This window comes from Sus scrofa, chromosome 5, assembly GCF_000003025.6.
Source record: "Sus scrofa isolate TJ Tabasco breed Duroc chromosome 5, Sscrofa11.1, whole genome shotgun sequence".
Lineage (NCBI taxonomy): Eukaryota > Metazoa > Chordata > Mammalia > Artiodactyla > Suidae > Sus > Sus scrofa.
This window is the reverse complement of record NC_010447.5, coordinates 62,067,658-62,085,265: the sequence shown is the minus strand read 5'-3', so window position 1 is coordinate 62,085,265 and position 17,608 is coordinate 62,067,658. Positions and strand designations below refer to the sequence as shown.

General features: G+C 36.4%; 1 protein-coding gene across 1 annotated transcript; it reads right to left on the bottom strand.

The window, feature by feature from the left end:
* On the bottom strand, window positions 305-7,132 carry CD69 (CD69 molecule; the record flags this gene model as incomplete). The annotated part of the gene is given in 5 exon segments (NM_214091.2): window positions 305-471; window positions 1,554-1,657; window positions 2,006-2,208; window positions 3,261-3,383; window positions 7,063-7,132. Coding segments are annotated over 5 exon segments (603 nt in total). The 5' UTR covers window positions 7,127-7,132.

Sequence of the window (17,608 nt, the reverse complement as noted above, 5' to 3'; positions counted from 1 at the left end):
TAGTCATTCAACAATAAATAATAACTCTTAACCTAGTTATTTTATTATTTCTGAATTTAAAAAATATAAAGTGCATTCGTAAGCTTGAAGTCGTTCTTCTCATTCTTGGACAAAATTATCAGTCAACCTGTGACTTTTTCAGCTCATGGCAGGAGGATTCCATAATGTAGATATTCCTGGAATTTTTCCCCCTTTTTTCCACAGTCTTATTTGGAAGAAAGTTTCCAAAATAATACAAAGTTGTTTGTTTGTTTTTTTCCACAAAGTCTTTATGGAAAACTTCTGACCACAGAGCAGCACTCGCCACACACATTTCTTTCAATTCCACGATAGAATCGTCTATAAACAGATAGGAGTCCTCTTTATATGGAGGATTTACTACATATCCAGTGTAAATTCTTTTCACATTCCATGCTGCCGACCTCGGTGCTATTCAGAAATGGACAGTTCTTGGATCCTGTAAGTTTGAACCTGTCAAACAATAAAGAAACTAGAATTATTTTCAGTTCATCATTTCTTTTCAGTTACCTAAGAATCAACTTTGTGCTGGTGGTGGTGGCCTCTGCTTCCCCCCCGCCCTTAGAGGCAAGTGTGCCAGTCAAATGATCATAGTCATAGATCACAGGTCATCAACTAATTTGTAGAGACTGTAGACAAGGATTGAAAAAATAGTATGTAGATTGAAGAGAAAAGAGCTGTATTCATTTGGCTGGCATATCACCAGAGGGGTAACTCTTGTTCATTTTTGCGTTCACAAATCCTTCAAGAAACCATTCCCAGAGAGTATACACATTCAACAATCATGCTGCTAGTGCAGATAATTTCAGGGAGTTAATGGCCCCTGATGCTCATTTGTGGGTGTGATACCATAGGACACATAGTAAGAATTCCTTTTCTAGGGATTTAAACTAATTCCCCATATCTCTAATTATCATAAAACTATTTAAACAGCTAGAAATTTAAACACGTCTGAATCTGCAGACGGCAAGGATTAACATGAAACTTATACAATGTCTTTCACACTTTCAAATGTAGTTTAATTACAGGTATTGGAAATAAAGTGAGCATCTTTAATGCTGGGGCAAGTTTTCTCTCAGATCCATAGAGCTTCTAATTAAATACTGAAACTATTGTTCTTTATCTCTGTGGAATAAGAACAGGGAAAGTGAAAGAGGGAATTATTTTCCAAAAACTAAACTAACAATAAGATATAAAGATGAGATTGGAAATGTTGGATTTTTTTCACCTTGTAATCATTCTCGGAATATATTTCTAACTGAATCTTATTACTCACGCTAGAATTTATTGGGATCAAATTACTAGAAGCATTTAGTGTATGAATTCCAAGCAGATAAAAGAAAAAAAGATAATATTGAAGCCCTTCTTTAAATAATTCCATAGAGATAATATACAAAAGAGATTGTTAAAGCTTTGCTTATAAAGAGCACACCTTATATAGAAGAGAGCTTTGAAAGGAAAAAAGGAAAGTGGTTCCTCCCCCCGCAGCCCAGCTGCCAGCCTAGGGGAGGATAGAGAGAGATCTTGAAACTCACCAGTTGTTAAATTCTTTGCCATTTGACCATTTCCAAGTCTGGCCATCTTCATTTTTCAGCCCAATCCAGTGTTCAGCTCTCCCCACATGTTGTTTTAAAAAGACCTTGAAGAAAGCACAAAGGAAGTGCATGTTAAAGCACCTCTCCTGAGAAGTATGCAGTAAATCCTGTTTCTCAAATCTGCAACTTGAGCCATGAAAGCTAAGCTGACCAGTTCTCAATGTTATGTAGGTTTGGCTCATTTGGATTTCTGGCCTCTGAAGATAAACAACCAAATCACATTCAAAGGCTAAAAAGTCTCATTTTGACCTCAAATTGATTCTGTGACTTTTCTGTGACAAATTTTCCTTCGTGGGAAACATACAATGTCTTCGCTTAGAAGGAAACCACAAATTAATGATATAAAACAGAACAGCAATAGCTTCTGGCATTGTTTTTGAATACTATCTTACCATGTCCTCTTTAGACTCTAGGAGAGCAAGGGTAGCACCGTGGTGTTTGGAGCAGAAGCTTTGGGCCAAGGTCCAGTTCTTTGTTTTCTTGGAAATAAAATAGCATTTCGTCTGGTATCCTATCCAATCATCTGGGCATGAAGAAACATGCATGTTGGATGGCACTGAGGGCACATATTGGCCTGGACAGTTGTACTGGCCCACTGTGAACAGAAAAACAGTTTGTTTTTAGTAACATCAGAAACCAAGTACCCACAGTGTACAAAACCAGTTCGGGGGATGCTATGCTGTGCTAGGTGACAGAGTAAAGGATGAGAGGAAAGAAGGTCAATTCTTTTTTTTTTTAACTTTATCAAAGTACAGTTGATTTACAATATTATATTAATTTTAGGGTACAACATAATGATCCAAACTTTTTATAGATTATATACTCCATTTAAAGTTATTATAAAAAAGGAAGGCAAGTTCTGTGAAGAGTAAGAGGTAGTTCCTCGCCTTATCTGGATCTCTTGTTGTGCCTAATCATCATTTGTAGAAGGTATAAGAAATAAGAGGGTGTCACTTTGGTCAGAAAGTGGTAGGAAAATTTAAAAATCCTGAAAATAGTCTTTGGACTAGAAAGGGTAAAATACATTATACATTTCAAGTAAGGTTTTGCATCTGAATGCAGAGGTGGAAGAATTTGAAGATGTAGTATATATAACTCTATAGTGGGAGGTAGAGGAGAGAACAGTTTGCAGAGAAGCATTCAGAATACAGGAAGATTTGTTTCATAACATTGTAAAATTTCATGTTTGTGCAGAACACAAATGTATCCGTACAGTTACATGTTTTGAATACGGTATTGTAACTGACTCTCTGGGAGCTTCTAGCTGTATTGTTAATTACTCATACCATCATTCTGTGGTTTTTGAGATAAGAGACTGGCCTCTTCCTGATTAATTTCTGGCTTAGAATTTATTGTTTTCATCAACTATGAATGTGCAGTCCACATTTTTCCAGGTAAATGTCTATATCTTTAAATCAGCCCCTCTTACTCCAGATTTAAGCACCTGCTCACATGTAAGTGTCTCCAACAGTACTAGATAAATCACAGACACATTTCATGTTTCTAAAGCTTAGAAAATGCAAAAGAAATATTGTCCAAAGAATGTGGCATCATAAATGGCGTTTATTCAGAAGTTGGTCATGTGTGAAAAATGAGATGATCTTAAATTAATCAGAATTTTTGATAAATTTATGAAGTACCACCCACCTGATAAAGCAATGAGAGCTATGATTAAAACAGTGATGAAGACCACATTCACCACAGCACATGGGATAGGAACTTGAAGGGACCCTTCATGATGTGTTGCAAAATGAGGCCCGGTGGCATTACCTGAAGAGAGAAAGTCACTGATGAGGTTAGGTAGGCTAGAGAGGTCAGATTGCATGTTTGATTTTCTTTGAGATATTTAAAATAATAATAATTAAAAAAGCCAGGTGTCTCCCCATCTTACATGAAATTTATAAGTTAACTTCCCTCAAGTTTTGAGTGAATCTGGATAGTTTATTTTTGGCTAGAAATGAAACAGTCCAATCATAATAATGAGATCATGAAATATCTCCCACAAATAAATATACAGTAGCTATGAAAATACTAAAAATATAACTTCATTGTTTTCATCACAATAGGAACTTTTAGTAAATACCTGATGACCTAGAAGACATATACATAGAACACCTAAGTATAATCCTCTTAAGTTCTCTGTAGTTACTGTTTAAAGAAGATGGTATAAATGTGGGTAATATAATAAAAAAGTTGAATTTTGATATAAAAATGTATACCACTAGTATGACTACAAATTTAAAAAAAGATTGATATATATTGAATCTGGTGCAGATGTGAAGCATTGAACTTTTCATAAATTACTGAATGGGAGAGTAAAATGGAAAAAATTACTTTGAAAAACTATTTTGTGTTAAATATACACCTACCCTATGATCCAGAATTCTATTCCTATTATTTTCTCAAGAGAAATAAAAATATGTCTTCAAAATGCTTTATACAATAATGTTAATAGCAGCTTTATTCTTAACTGCTAAATCCTAGAAATAACTCACATATCCATCAATAGGAAAATGGATAAACAAATGATGGTATATTGATACAAGCAAATTCTACTTGGCAATTTAAAAATGTAACAACTGGTACATGCAACATCATGTTTGAATCTCAAAACAAATGTTGAGTGAAAAAAATCCAGCCACGATAATATACAATGAAATACTATAGTTTCATTTAGATGGCATTCAAGAATAGCTGAATTAAACTATGATGATAGAAATCAGAAAAGCTGTTGCTTTTATGTGTTGGAAGACTAATTTGACTGGGAACTGTCTAGCGTGATGAAAAATGTCCAATGTTAATTGGAGTTGTAGTAATAACTCATTAACTCATGTACACTTACGATCTGTGCGTACACTGTATGTAAATTACACCTCAATGAAAATATGTCAGTGAAAAGTAAAATGTTTGAGTTTTCCAAGAGAAGTTAAAATAATACCTGAGATATAACTATTATAGACCAAATACGGGTGGAAATTAGTTTTTTAGTTTACCCTTTGTGTAATGCTAAAACAAAGTAAAAGTTTTATTTCATCAATAAAAAATATTTTTGTGGAAGGATTTAGAATGTGAGTATGATGTGAATGGTGGTTCTTAGTTACAAACAAAAACAGCAACAAAGTTAGGATATCTGTTCTAGAAGATAAATAACAGAGAAAGGAGAGAATGAGGATTTGTGATCCAAGAGTTTGGATTTGATTTTTGCTAGGATGAGCTATCAGGATTTTTTAAATTTGACCTCACTAGAAATATATAGTTCCCTATTGTGTTCCCAAAAACTTAAATGTAAAATGTCTACTTGAATGATATTAAAACTTACTACCCAAAATAACCTCAATATGCAAAAAATATCCTGTTTTTCAGCATAGATGACTTTCATAATTAAAAAGATATATAGGTAGGTTATCTACAACTTGAAATTCATGTATTTTCTTCCCTTAAAACATTTTTCTAAAGTTAAACTAGGCAAAGGGAATGTTGCTTTCTTTCATAGAAATTTATCATGAACTAGGTGTCAACATCATCTTTTGCTTCTTCTGAGGATTGTTCTTCCCAGCAGAGATCTGCATTCAGATTTTGCAAGAGAGGACTTTACCTCACTCCTGTCTGGTTCTGTTTTTCTCAGTTTCTTGAAGCAAACCTTTCTTTTTTTCTTTTTTCTTTTTTTTTTTTTTCTACCTGCATGCCGGCATGCCACTGTCACCGGAAGCAGCTCTTGATAGCTAGGGCAGCAAGTTCAGAACTTCTGTCTCGTTTCACTTCTCGCCATGTGGGACTCAATCATGCTGCTTAAACTCAATGTAGCAACATCTCTGCCTCATGAGCAAACACCAAGGCATCCAAGTACCTCATGGACTCCATAGTCCATGGGTTATCGGTTGGACTCATCTATTGGCTGACCCAGTGGGTAAGCTGTGCAGGTGACCTTCAGATAGTGTTTTGTACCATTAGTGAGGGCTATTGTTACTCACAGTTTGATTTGTCACCTAGGTGACAAAACACTCCCCTGCAAGCATACTTCCACTCTGATTACAAGCCCTGTCCATTAACAGAGAAATTGAAAACAAATCCACCGGTAGGTACTGAATCATCCAAGGGTGGCGCTCAATAATCGTTCAAACAAATGAAGCCAGAACAAGAGCATCATAAATATTTCCACGCAAATTATTCAACAAAAAATTGGGATGATCTCGGGGAAAGTTAAGAATACCTAAGTAAGCTTCTTTCAACTGGGTTCTCTATTGAGCAGTTGTTGTTGTTGTTGTTTTTAATTACATTCTTTTCTTTGGGGCAGCTCAACTGAACCATAAATTTACAGTTAATCTGGTTACCAAAAATTTTCTGTGACTTATCCTTGTTTTCCACACTTGATTTTGCATTCTTAAGTAAAAGATGGGTTTACCAGTGGTAATTGATAATTTTCTAAAACAAACCACTCTAACAAACACATACTCAGAAAACAATTCCTTTCTCTAGATTGTTTAAGCTCTGCTGTTGATAATGCATTCCTTTGTTACTGGATAGTTTTGCTTACAAGTAAAGTCTAGTTCCTACAAGCTAGTGTTTGGGGCACCTCACTAATTAGAGAAGACAAGAGAGATAGATGAAACAAATCAAGAAAGCCTCACAGAAGCAAATTATCATAAAACAATGGGAAAATTCTGGTACTAGGAAATAGAAAGGTCTGTGGACAGACTAGGCAAATAGAAAGGAGGAAAAGGTATATAGCAAAGATGATCGTATGAAAATAAGAAAAAGGAAAAAAAAATGATTGATTCATGAAGAATTTGAAGCCAGTGATTAGAAGGATGAAATAGGAGAATGAAATGGAGGAAGTGTCTTAATGAAGAATGTAGAAGAAGACTGCATTTTCAAGAATTTTTTCATACATTCTCCTAATAAACTAGAACTGGACACTAAATAGTCAGACGTTTATAAATCTATTCTCTCAAAGACTGGAAACAACTTGTGTTTCCAGCAACCAGAAGATGCTGTCATGAGAACATAAGATAAGGCACACCGAGAGCACAAAATGGTACAAGGTAGAGACAACCAAGAATGTAATTGTGTACGTGGAAAACAGAATTTTCCATACAGAGGGGCAGAGCTTCCTAAAGGATGTCCAGATGGATATGCAAAAATGATGGAGAGTTCCCTGGTCTAGGGCAAAGGGGGTTTTTATTTAACTCTGAAAAATTGAGATGATATAAACTAAAACAAAGAAATTGCTGGTTAAAGAGCTTCTAAAATTCACCCTGTGATTTCCTCCCAAGTCTCAGGTGGTCTGTATTCTCATAGATAAAGAAATACTTACTTCTCCCCATTTTCTCCTTTATCCCAACCGAAATAGAAGATAACCAAGTTCTTCAGAAGACAAGTTTCATTTTCCCCAACTACTGTTATATATCATAGATCAATAGAGGCAAATACACATAAGGACATGGCTTACTTGGTTGTCCTCTATTCGGATGCAAGGAGTTGGTCTCTGTTGTGGAAGCATCTTCTAAACTCATCTTTATCTTCGTCACAATCCTCTGGTTAATCCCAGGTCAAGTCAGTCTACGGTGGACGTCTTTGCTGGAGCTCTTGTTCAGTTCTGAGTCTTTGAGATATCTCAGTGTTTATATTCACTTGCGTTGTCTCCACCCCCTTCCTCTTCCCTCCTAATCATTCAGCTACACCTGTTCTCTTTAATTTATGCTCCACTGACCCAGACAATTTACAATGTGTTGTTGTGGTGAGCTTTGGGTTTTCCCTGCTGTCTAAAATGTGCTTTCTCACAACTATAGGTGCAGTTTGAAAAGACAAGCAGGGTTTTCCCGGAATCTGAGATCTCCTTTCTTAAATTTGTAGACAACAAATAGTTTAGGAAACAGAATACCTAAGTAAAGAATTGTGAGTTAGGGATTCCTGTCTTTGAGATGGAAATAATTTGGAGAACGCTCTTTCCCTGGAATTCTGTTCATTCCTTTAATTATACATTGACAACTAGTATTTATTGAACATCTGCTATAGACTGGATGCTGTTTGGGGCTGAAGGGTTTATTGATGAATAAAAAATTAAAATCTCTATTTTCATGGCCCTCTCTTGGGTCTGGAAGAATTTTACATAGTAAGCTATAAACTGGCTTTCAGAGAAGTGTCATTCACTTCTTCCCTGGGGACTAGTGTTTTTTTAAGGTGTCATTTAATAAGTAGTTGCTTTAATACAGGAAATAGAAACCTTGTGGCTGGCACTTCCTTTCTACGTTCTAAAGTTATTTATCTCAAATTATCTGTTTCATTCAGCTCCTGTTAATTTTCTTGTGATATTTTACTGCATTTACACTGCCCTTATGTTTCCTCAGTAATATCTTATTCTTCTATTTTTCTCCTGTCTGCTAGATTATTATTTTCATGTACCTCTGACACTTTATTTATTTGGCCGCACCCACAGCAGATGGAAGTTTCTGGGCCAGGGATCAAATCTGAACCACAGATGCAGATCTGCTCCATAGCTGCAGCAATACCAGCTCCGTAACCCACTGCACCAGTGAGGATTTGAACCTACGCTTCCCCAGCGACCAAGCTGTTGTGTGACGACACTGGATCCTTAACCCACTTCGCCACAGCAGGAACTTCTCTCTGCCACTTCAGACTTTTGGTGTGTGATTACTATAAAAACATATTGCTATGGTATCAATACCCTTTGGAAACTTTCTTAAGATTAATGCGAAATGAATGCAGAATGGCTGCATATGGTGATTTAAGGAGGGGATCAAAATACTGATTAATAATCTTAGTGCCCCAAGTTATCATTAATATCACTTTAGAGTAAGGATATCCTGTTTTCAGAATAAAGCCTTTGTGAAAACATTATGGTTAAGTGGGTGGGAAATTACCATCTACTGTAGGCTAGTTAAACCATCATATTTATTGGTTTACCTAAGATATGGAGAAGTGCATCTTAGTCCTAAAGCTCTCTTTGCTTTCATTCTATTTTTCAGTCAATTCATAGTATGTTTTCCATGTAGCTGCTAGAGGGATTTTTGTTTTTTGTTTTGTTTTGTTTTGACTGTTTCTGTGGCATGTAGAAGTTCCCAGACCAGAGATCAAACCCATGCCACAACTGCTGTGGTGACAATGCCTGATCCCTAGCCCACTGTGCCAGAAGGGAACTGCTAGAGGGGTTGCCTTATAATTAGTACAATTTTGGTGAGATGTTTAATTCTTCCCTTCTCCCACTCTGCAAAGCTTCCTACCAAAATTACCATACAATCCAAAGACCTTGCATATTTGAGTAGACTTTGCTTTATCCATCATCTGGTCCCAGGCCACCTCTCCTACCATTTTCCCTGTTATAGCCACTGCCTTCTCCAACAGTCACCTCTTGTCTCCTCCATAAAAATGTTAGCATACTCCTACTACAGGGTCATGCATTTTCCCGAAAGTTTCTTCTTTAACCTACTTGCGTGTCTTGCCCTCTCTCAAATTCGGTTCATTCACTGTTCAACTGTCTTCTACCCAGAGAGGTCTTCGATTGCTTTTTCTATGCAAAATAGAACCTCCTGCTCTATGCCTCCACATGCCTTTATCTTTCTCTATGTCACTTATCAATATCTGATATTACATTGTTGTTTATCATCTAATTTCCTTACTAGACTGTAAGCTGCTTGGGGGCAAGCACTTTTTCTGACTTGTCATTTCTGTGTCTCTAACATTTACATAGTAACTGGAGCCTAGTGGGTACTTAGTGCATACTTTTGAAGGATGGAATAAATATGAGTTAATGAAAGGGTATGTATAAAAAACATAAAAGTTCTGAAATAGAGAGTGCTGCTCAGGGAGGTTAGTGGGATTGCAGGATTGAGAAATATATGGCTTTAGACTGCCATCAGGTAGCAAGGGCACACTTGAATACTGCTTATGAAAGACAAAGGGGGCATACAGATTGATACTTAAGGGAATAGCTGATGTCTCTGTTAGTTTCTTTGAGTTAAATAAATTTCAATTTTTTAAGTATCATTGAGTTGGGAATCTGAGTTAATGTCCACACTTTGACCAACTTATACACACCATGTTGTGAAGAATACGTAAGAAAATACCACTGTTAGAAATCTGCAGCACTGGAACTTTTCCACATTTGTGGGATATAAAAAGAAAGAAAGAAAATATATTTACACACATGAATAATCCTTGCTGTGTGTCTCTTCCAGGGCAAAGCAGGGTTTCTCAACAGCTTATTGGACTAACACAGACACCATGGTACAGTTATACCATTTTCTAATGTACGTTTCTCCCGCTGACATTCACATGGAAGTGTGAAACTCTAATTTTCTTAGCTGAACACCAACGACCTGTGACATTTGAATACTTCAGAACAAGTAGGCAGGCTAATGTTATGAAAAGAATGCAGTTTTTACAGGAAGATCATTATTTTCCACAATGGTCCCTATCACCCCTTCTATGCCAGCGATGTTGACTTTCACTGTGTCCTTGAAAAAGCTAAGCTTATTCTCGTTTCACTTGATGTGTTTTTGCTCTTGTTCCCTCTGTTCTCATATTTTTCATGGCTCTTTTTTTTTTTAAGTTTTATTGAAGCATAATTGATTTACAAGGTTGCGATCATTTCTGCTGTCCAACAAAGTGATTCAGTTATGCTGCTAAGTCTTTTTTCTCGCTTATATTTACCGTACATGTCAGCTCCTCAACAAGACCGTCCCTGACTATCTGCACAAACTACCTCCTATTAGTCATGATTTATTAGCTCACACTTTTAGTGTATCGAACATATTATCATTTAAGATTTTGCAGTTCATTTTTATATAAATATATATAGTTTTAAAAATAATAATAATTATTATTTATTCCTTACTGGAAAATAAGGTCTTGAAGAGCAGAAACAAGGCTGTCTTATGCAACAGTGAATCTCCAGTGCGCACAATAGGACTTAGAACATAGGAGGAGTTCCGCAAATATTTCTTGGGTGGATACATGAAATAATGAATATCAACTGAAGCCTTTCTTACCTATGCAGCTTTGGGAAAGTTATACAACTGCACTGAACTTTGGCTGTGTTATGTGTAAAATGAAAATATTAGCATCCAGCTTATAAGGCTTTCATTAAGAAAACATCGTAAATAAGACAATTGGTTTTCTACCAGTCGTTGTGTATATTAGGCATTTGATGACATATGACCTGAGTCCGATTCAGGTCATGAGAAAGAAGAGTTCCTCATTTGATGTAAGAGATTAAGCGATAATAACTGAGAAGTCACAGCATAATTGCTTATATGATGCAATGTGACTCCTGTCTGTCTAGGATACAGACAGACAGAGGAATTCGTAGTCTCCTACAACCACCAATAAGCTTTCACGACATTAAGACACTTGTTTATGTGCTCATGTTTTCTTGTTTCTTCAGCCATAATCAGGTAAATGGATGTTATACATATATACTTATATATGTCTCTATATACATTCATAAGTATGTTAACATATATTTATGTATAATATATGTAATAGATATTACATATGCCATCGGACATAGAAAAATGTCTAGAGATCTTATTTTATGCTAGTAAAAGTATTTAAACATTATAACATTGATCAAAATTTGTTACCTTTGTTCTGAAATCATTTTTCTCTGCTTGTCTTTATGGAAGCAGCCAAAGTATTTTGTTGAAATTAGCACTTGTACAGTTGGGAGTTAAGCAGACCCTGCAAACGCAAAAACTAGCCAAACTACCAAGAACATCTGTTATCAGTGGACCTTTTAAGCACCCGCTGGCCCTCCTGCTATTCAAGTCCTCTATAGTAGCTTGACCTTTATTGCAAAATTAATTATCTCATCACTCCTCTCTCCCCTTCTGCAGTCATCTTTGAAGTGTAAGAAATCTGCCTTAGATTTGAGAAAGCAGTCAACTTAAATTCATGTAGAGGCATAAACAATGAATAGGGGTTGTGCAACACAGTCCTGATTAATACCTGTGGTCCTAATTATTAAAAAAGCAGGGTTTTTTGTTTTTGTTTTTTTTTTCCACTTTAAGAGTGTCTTCCCGTGTATAGTGAATGAGATGTTTATATTACTAATAAGTATTTGTTAAATCAAAGGAGGGTGTCTCACACTTGAAATTACACTAAATAGGACAGAGCAAATTGTAGAGAGGGTCAGGATGCAGTGTGGGAGAGACTTTGGGGTCAGAGGGTTTTTCAGTTGCTCCTTGTTCATCTAAATATGGAAGCCAGCTTCCTGTGTGGTCAACCCTGCTGGATTCAATTCTCGAAAGCAAAGAAACCCATTTAAAAAAAAAAAAAAAAAAAAACTAAAGAAAGAATACTTGTGCAAATAAACTCTTTCCATCTTTCCCAAATCCTCATAAAATACACATGATAATAGTATTTAACTTTCAACTTTTCAGAGGTATTTTCTATGCTTAATTTTATACATAAAATAAAAAACATTAAGGGATCTCCATGGGGCAAAGATTAGCATTAAGATTTCATAGTCCAGTTGAGAAAGCTGAGGCTTTGAGAGACTAGTGCCTGGACAAAATTAGAAGAAGCTGCTCAGGACACCAGAGCTCCATGCAGCTCTCTCTGTTTGACCTTATATGAAGAATCCGGGGGAAGGTTCCAGAAAGGAAGTGAAGTAATGTGAGTTGCATGCAAAGTGATGCAGAGAAGACAGGATATACAGTCCTTATCAGGCAACAGTTCAGCAGGATGCTCTGGCAGCCCATGTTCAGAGACCGCAAACTGCAAACCTGAGATAATTTCCGGTGACAACCTGTTCATCTTTTTTTTTTTTTAATTTCAAAGGCTGAATTAGATTTATGAACTGCTTTCAATCTTCTTAGGAATCAAAGTTCTATTTATAAGGTCTCACCTGTGGAATTAATACAAATTATGCAAATGGTAACATTTATTTTTAAATCACAGATGTGTGTGTGCTCTCCATTGGTTACCTTAAAAGGTCAGCAGAGGTAACCGTGAGTAAGGAAGTGGGGAATTTCCACTTCTCACCACTTTCCAACCTTATCTCCTCTCTGAACTGACTCTTTGAACTTTCTAATTTTCCTCTTGTGTGGAACATCTCCTAAAACACAGAGAAGTGAGTTGGTTTGGAAAGTATGAGTTGGTATGAGTTTCTTCTTCTTCACTTGAGGCAGTGAAGGTAAAATACAATGTTTGTGAATACATAAACATGGACTCTGAAAAATCTGCCTATTTTTGAAAGTAAAAGACCCAAAAGAATTATACCAAAGATGAGCTACAGTCCTTAACGACACTTTAGTACTTTAGGTAAATGAATTCCAGGCTTCTTAAATGTAGAAAATATTTGGGGGGAATATTCTCAAAGACAGTAATGTTGAAATGGCAAATTTAACATATAGAAATTTTAGGTAGATGAGGGCCTGTATCACCAAGTGATGGAAAAAAAAATATCCATTGGTATTTGAATCTTGATAAATGCACAATGAATTTGAACAGGACTGCTTCTCCTACCTCCTGTGGATGTGTCTGTACCTACTTACATAGTGCAGGAAAACTCTCTAGGTAAAAGACATTCAGGGATCATTAATATTCTTTTGCAATCAATGTGGGGGTTCCCATTTTGGCTCAGTGTCTGTATTAAAGTATTTCTGATGCATTGAATTGGCCTTTACTCAGCCAAGATATTAGGATAGAAAAATGAAGCCCCTAAAAAAGAATTTGCCAGAATGTGGGAGAGGTTAAGGCAGATGTGAAATATCGAAATGGTATATTATGAATAATTTTAAGCTAATGTACTTGACAATTTAAGTAAAATGAACACATTCTATCTCTTTCCCTATCTCTTCTCCATATGGCACTCCCATAATAAGGATGTTGGTGCATTTAACATTGTCCTAGAGTTCTCTGAGACTCTCTTCATTTCTTTTCAATCTTTTCTCTCTTTTCTGTTCTGCATCACCAATTTCCACTTGTCTGTTCTCCACCTCATTTATTCGTTCTTCTGCCTCCTGTATTCTGCTGTCAGTTGCTTCTAATGAATTTTTTAGTTCAGTTATTGTATTTTGCATCTCTGCTTGCTTGTTTTAAGTCTTGTATTTCTTTGCTCAATGTTTGCTCTAAATTATCAGTCTTTGCCTCCAGTTTATTTCCAATGTCTTGCATCATCTTCAGCCTTATCAGTCTAAAGTCTTTTTCATGGAGGCTGAGAATCTCCAGATCACTTAGCTCTTTTTCTGGGGTGTTTTTCTTTCTCCCTTATCTGAGGTACAGTTCTCTGACTTTTCATTTTTATTTTTATAGGTTTTTGGTGTGGTGACTTTTTTGCAGACAGTAGAGTTGTAGCCTCTCTTACTTCTGATGTCTGCCCCCCTTGTGGCTGAAGTTGGTATGGGAGGTCTGCTGTAGGCTTCCTGATGGGAGGGACTGGTGCCTGCCCACTGCTAGGTTGGGCTGATTCCTAGCCCTCTGGTGAGTGGGGCTTTGTCTCTGGGTGAGATTAGAGGTAGCTGTGTGTCAGGGGGGTCTTGAGGCAGCCTGTTTACTGATGGATGGGGCTGTGATCCCACCTGGATTATTGTTTGGCCTGGGGCTTCTCAGCACTGATGGGTGGGGCCAAATTTTCTCAAAATGGCCACCTCCAGAAACACTGATGAATATTCCCGAGAGCTTTGCCTCCAATGTTCTTCCCCCACAACAAGCCAGTCACCCCTCTTTCCCAGGAGATTCTCCAAGAACTGCAGTCGGGTCTGACCCAGCTTCCTATGGAGTTTCTGCTTTGCCCTGGGACCCAGTGCACATGAAAGTCTGTGTGCGCCCTTCAAGAATGGGGTCTCCATTTCCCCCAGTCCTTGGAGCTCTCACGCACAAGCCCCACTGGCCTTCAATGCCAGATGCTCCGGGGGCTCTTTCTCCCAATGACAGATCCCCAGGCATGGGGACTTGATGTGGGGCTCAGAACTTTCACTCCTGTAGGTGAGTCTCTCTGATATGGTTACTTTCCAGTCTGTGGGCTGCCCACCCTGGAGGTATGGGGTTGCTTATATCGTGTAATCACTTCTCCTACCTCTTGATGTGGCCTCTATTTGTCTTCTGAAGTAGGATTTTTTTGAAAGTTTCCAGTCCATTTGGTTTAAGGTTGTTCAGCATTTGGTTGTAATTTTGTTGTTTTTATGAGAGAAGTTGAGCTCCAGTCCTTCTGTTTTGCCATCTTAATCCTTCAGATCAGGGTTAACTCTTGATGCTATACATTCTTTTCTAGAATGTCATATAGTTAGAATCATACAGAATGTAGGCCCTTCAGGAGTTCCCATCATGGTCCAGTGGAAACAAATCTGACTAGGAACCATGAGGTTGCAGGTTTGATCCCTGGCCTTGACCAGTGGGTTAAGGATCTGGTGTTGCCATGAGCTGTGGTGTAGGTTGCAGACATGCTTCGGATCTGAAAAATGAACACATTCTAGATAAATATCTCTTCCAAAATGAAATATGAAGAATTTTTAAAAATAGTAATAGTTTTATAAATATTAAATGTGTTGAATCCATAATTAAATACATCCTCCTTGGGAAATAAATAAAACATGAAAACATAAATTAAATACACTATGCCCAGATGCCCAGATAGTTCTGTGTTCCCATCTACCAAACATTTAAGGAAGAAAAAAGAAATTGTAAGTTCTTTCAGAGAATATAAAAAGATCAGGTCAGGAAAACACTACGACAATGACTCAGATATGGAGAACAAACTAGTGATTACTAGTGGAAGAGGAAAGCAGCGGGGGGAATCATAGGGGTAGGAGGTGAAAAGCTACAAACTGCTATAGTATGGTATAAAAAAGCTGCAAGAATATATTGTGCACCACTGGAAATAGAGCCAAAAATTTATAACTCTAAATGGAGCATAACTTTAAAAAATGTGAATCAGTATGTTGTACATACATGGTTTTATATCATATTTACATTAAGTATACTTCAGTTCGGGGGGGAGGGGGAGAAGAAAAGCACTCCAATCAAAAAACGACCAGCCAATCTTCCTCCAAAAAAATGGATGTAATATTTTTGAATGTATGTTCAGAAAGCTAAATTCAGCAAAATGTAAAAAATAATATAACACAGCAAAATTGATGTATTCCAGGAATACAATGTTAATTTTCCATTCAAAAAACCAATCAACACAGTTTTCCACATGAACAAATTCAAAGGAAAAAATATTAACTCAAAAGGTACATGGTAGTTTATAAATTTGTCATAAATCTATGATAAAAGCCATAATACACAAAGAATCATAGGAACTGCCTTAATGATTGTAGAAAGATACCTATGAATTGTGTCAGACTTAAGGATGAATAATTGAGAAAGCTTTCCTGAGAAATCAGAAATATGACATGATGGTCAATACCGCCAATGTTGTTGCTGTGGTGGTTGTATTGTTGTGCATTACTGAAGTAGTAGTGCAGTAAGGATAAACAAATATGTATTATAAATAAACAGGCAAAAATGGAAAAGAAAGATCAAACATTTTAATTAGTTTTTTCAAAAATTGAAGTAATAGTAGATTCAAATGCAGTTGGAAAATATCTCTTTAAGCTTCAATAAATTTCTTCCAGTGGCAACGTTTTGCAAAACTGGTATCACAACTGGGATACTGACACTGATGCAGTTAAATACAGAATAAATCCATTACCACCTGAAACATTTTGGTTTTCCTTTTAGAGTCAGATCCACTATCCTCCAGCCTATCCCTTACCCCTTTTTCTCCAGCTGCTGTCCTTAAACCGTGGCAACCATTAACCTATTTCTGTGAGTTTGTCATTTTAAGAATGTTATATAAATGGAATCATAAAGTATGTAACCATTTGGGGTTGGCTTTTTTTTTTTTTTTCTACTCAACATATTTCTCTGGAGATTTGTCCAAGCAGTTCTTCCTTATTGCTGAATAGTATTCCACAGATTGTTTAACCATTTACTCCTTGAGGGGTATTTGGGTTGTTTCCAGTTTTAGGGTTTTATGAATAAAATTGGTTGATGTGAATATTTGTGTATAGATCTTTGTATTAAGATACATTTTTATGTCTCTGGAATAAATATCCTGTGATGTGAATAATGGATTGTTTGGTAAATGCATATTCAGTTTATTACAAAATTTCTCAGCTTTTACAGTGGCTGTATGACTTTATATCCCCATTAGCAATGTATGAGTGAGCTAGTTGCTCCATATCCTTGCCAGTATTTGGTGTGGCTACTATTTTTTTTTTTTTAATTTTAGACATCCTGAAGAGTATGCAGTGACATCTCATTGTGGTTCTAATTTGCATTTTCCTAATGGCTAATGATGTTGCACATCTTTCACATGCTTAGTTGTCCCTGTATGTCCTCCGTAGTGAAGTGTCTGTTCTTTTGCCCAGATTTAATTGGATTATTTGTGATTTTACTATTGTTTTTGGAAGCTCTTTATGTATTCTAAACGCTAATCCTTTGTTGGATATGTGTTTGCAGCTTGCCTTTCATCCTCTTCATGGAATCTGTCACAGAATAAAAGTTTTTAATTTTGATAAAGGTTGAAATGATACATTTTTCCTTTTTGAATTTTTTCTATTATGAATTATTTTGGGTACCGTCTTTGATACCAAAGTAATATAAAGCTAGCTTCATTAAAATAACTATTTCATCCTCTTCTCTAGAAGAGATAGTATAAAAAATGTTATTAATTCTTCCAACCCAAGCTGCAGCAGTCATGTTCTTAACCCATAGTGTCACAGTGGGAACTCCTAAATTTCTTGATAGTAGGTGAATATAAATATATACATATACAATTGAATTTATATAAAGGATAAGAAATATAGCATAAAATTTTAAAGAGAGAAAATTTCAACTCCATCAAAAATCAAATTTTGGAGTTCCCTGGTGGCCTAGTGGTTAAGGATCTGGCAGAACATTTGGAGAATATTCCACATCCGCTTGAAAATAATCCTTATGTTGTTAAGTATCTGGCATTGTCACCGCTGTGACACAGGTTTGATCCC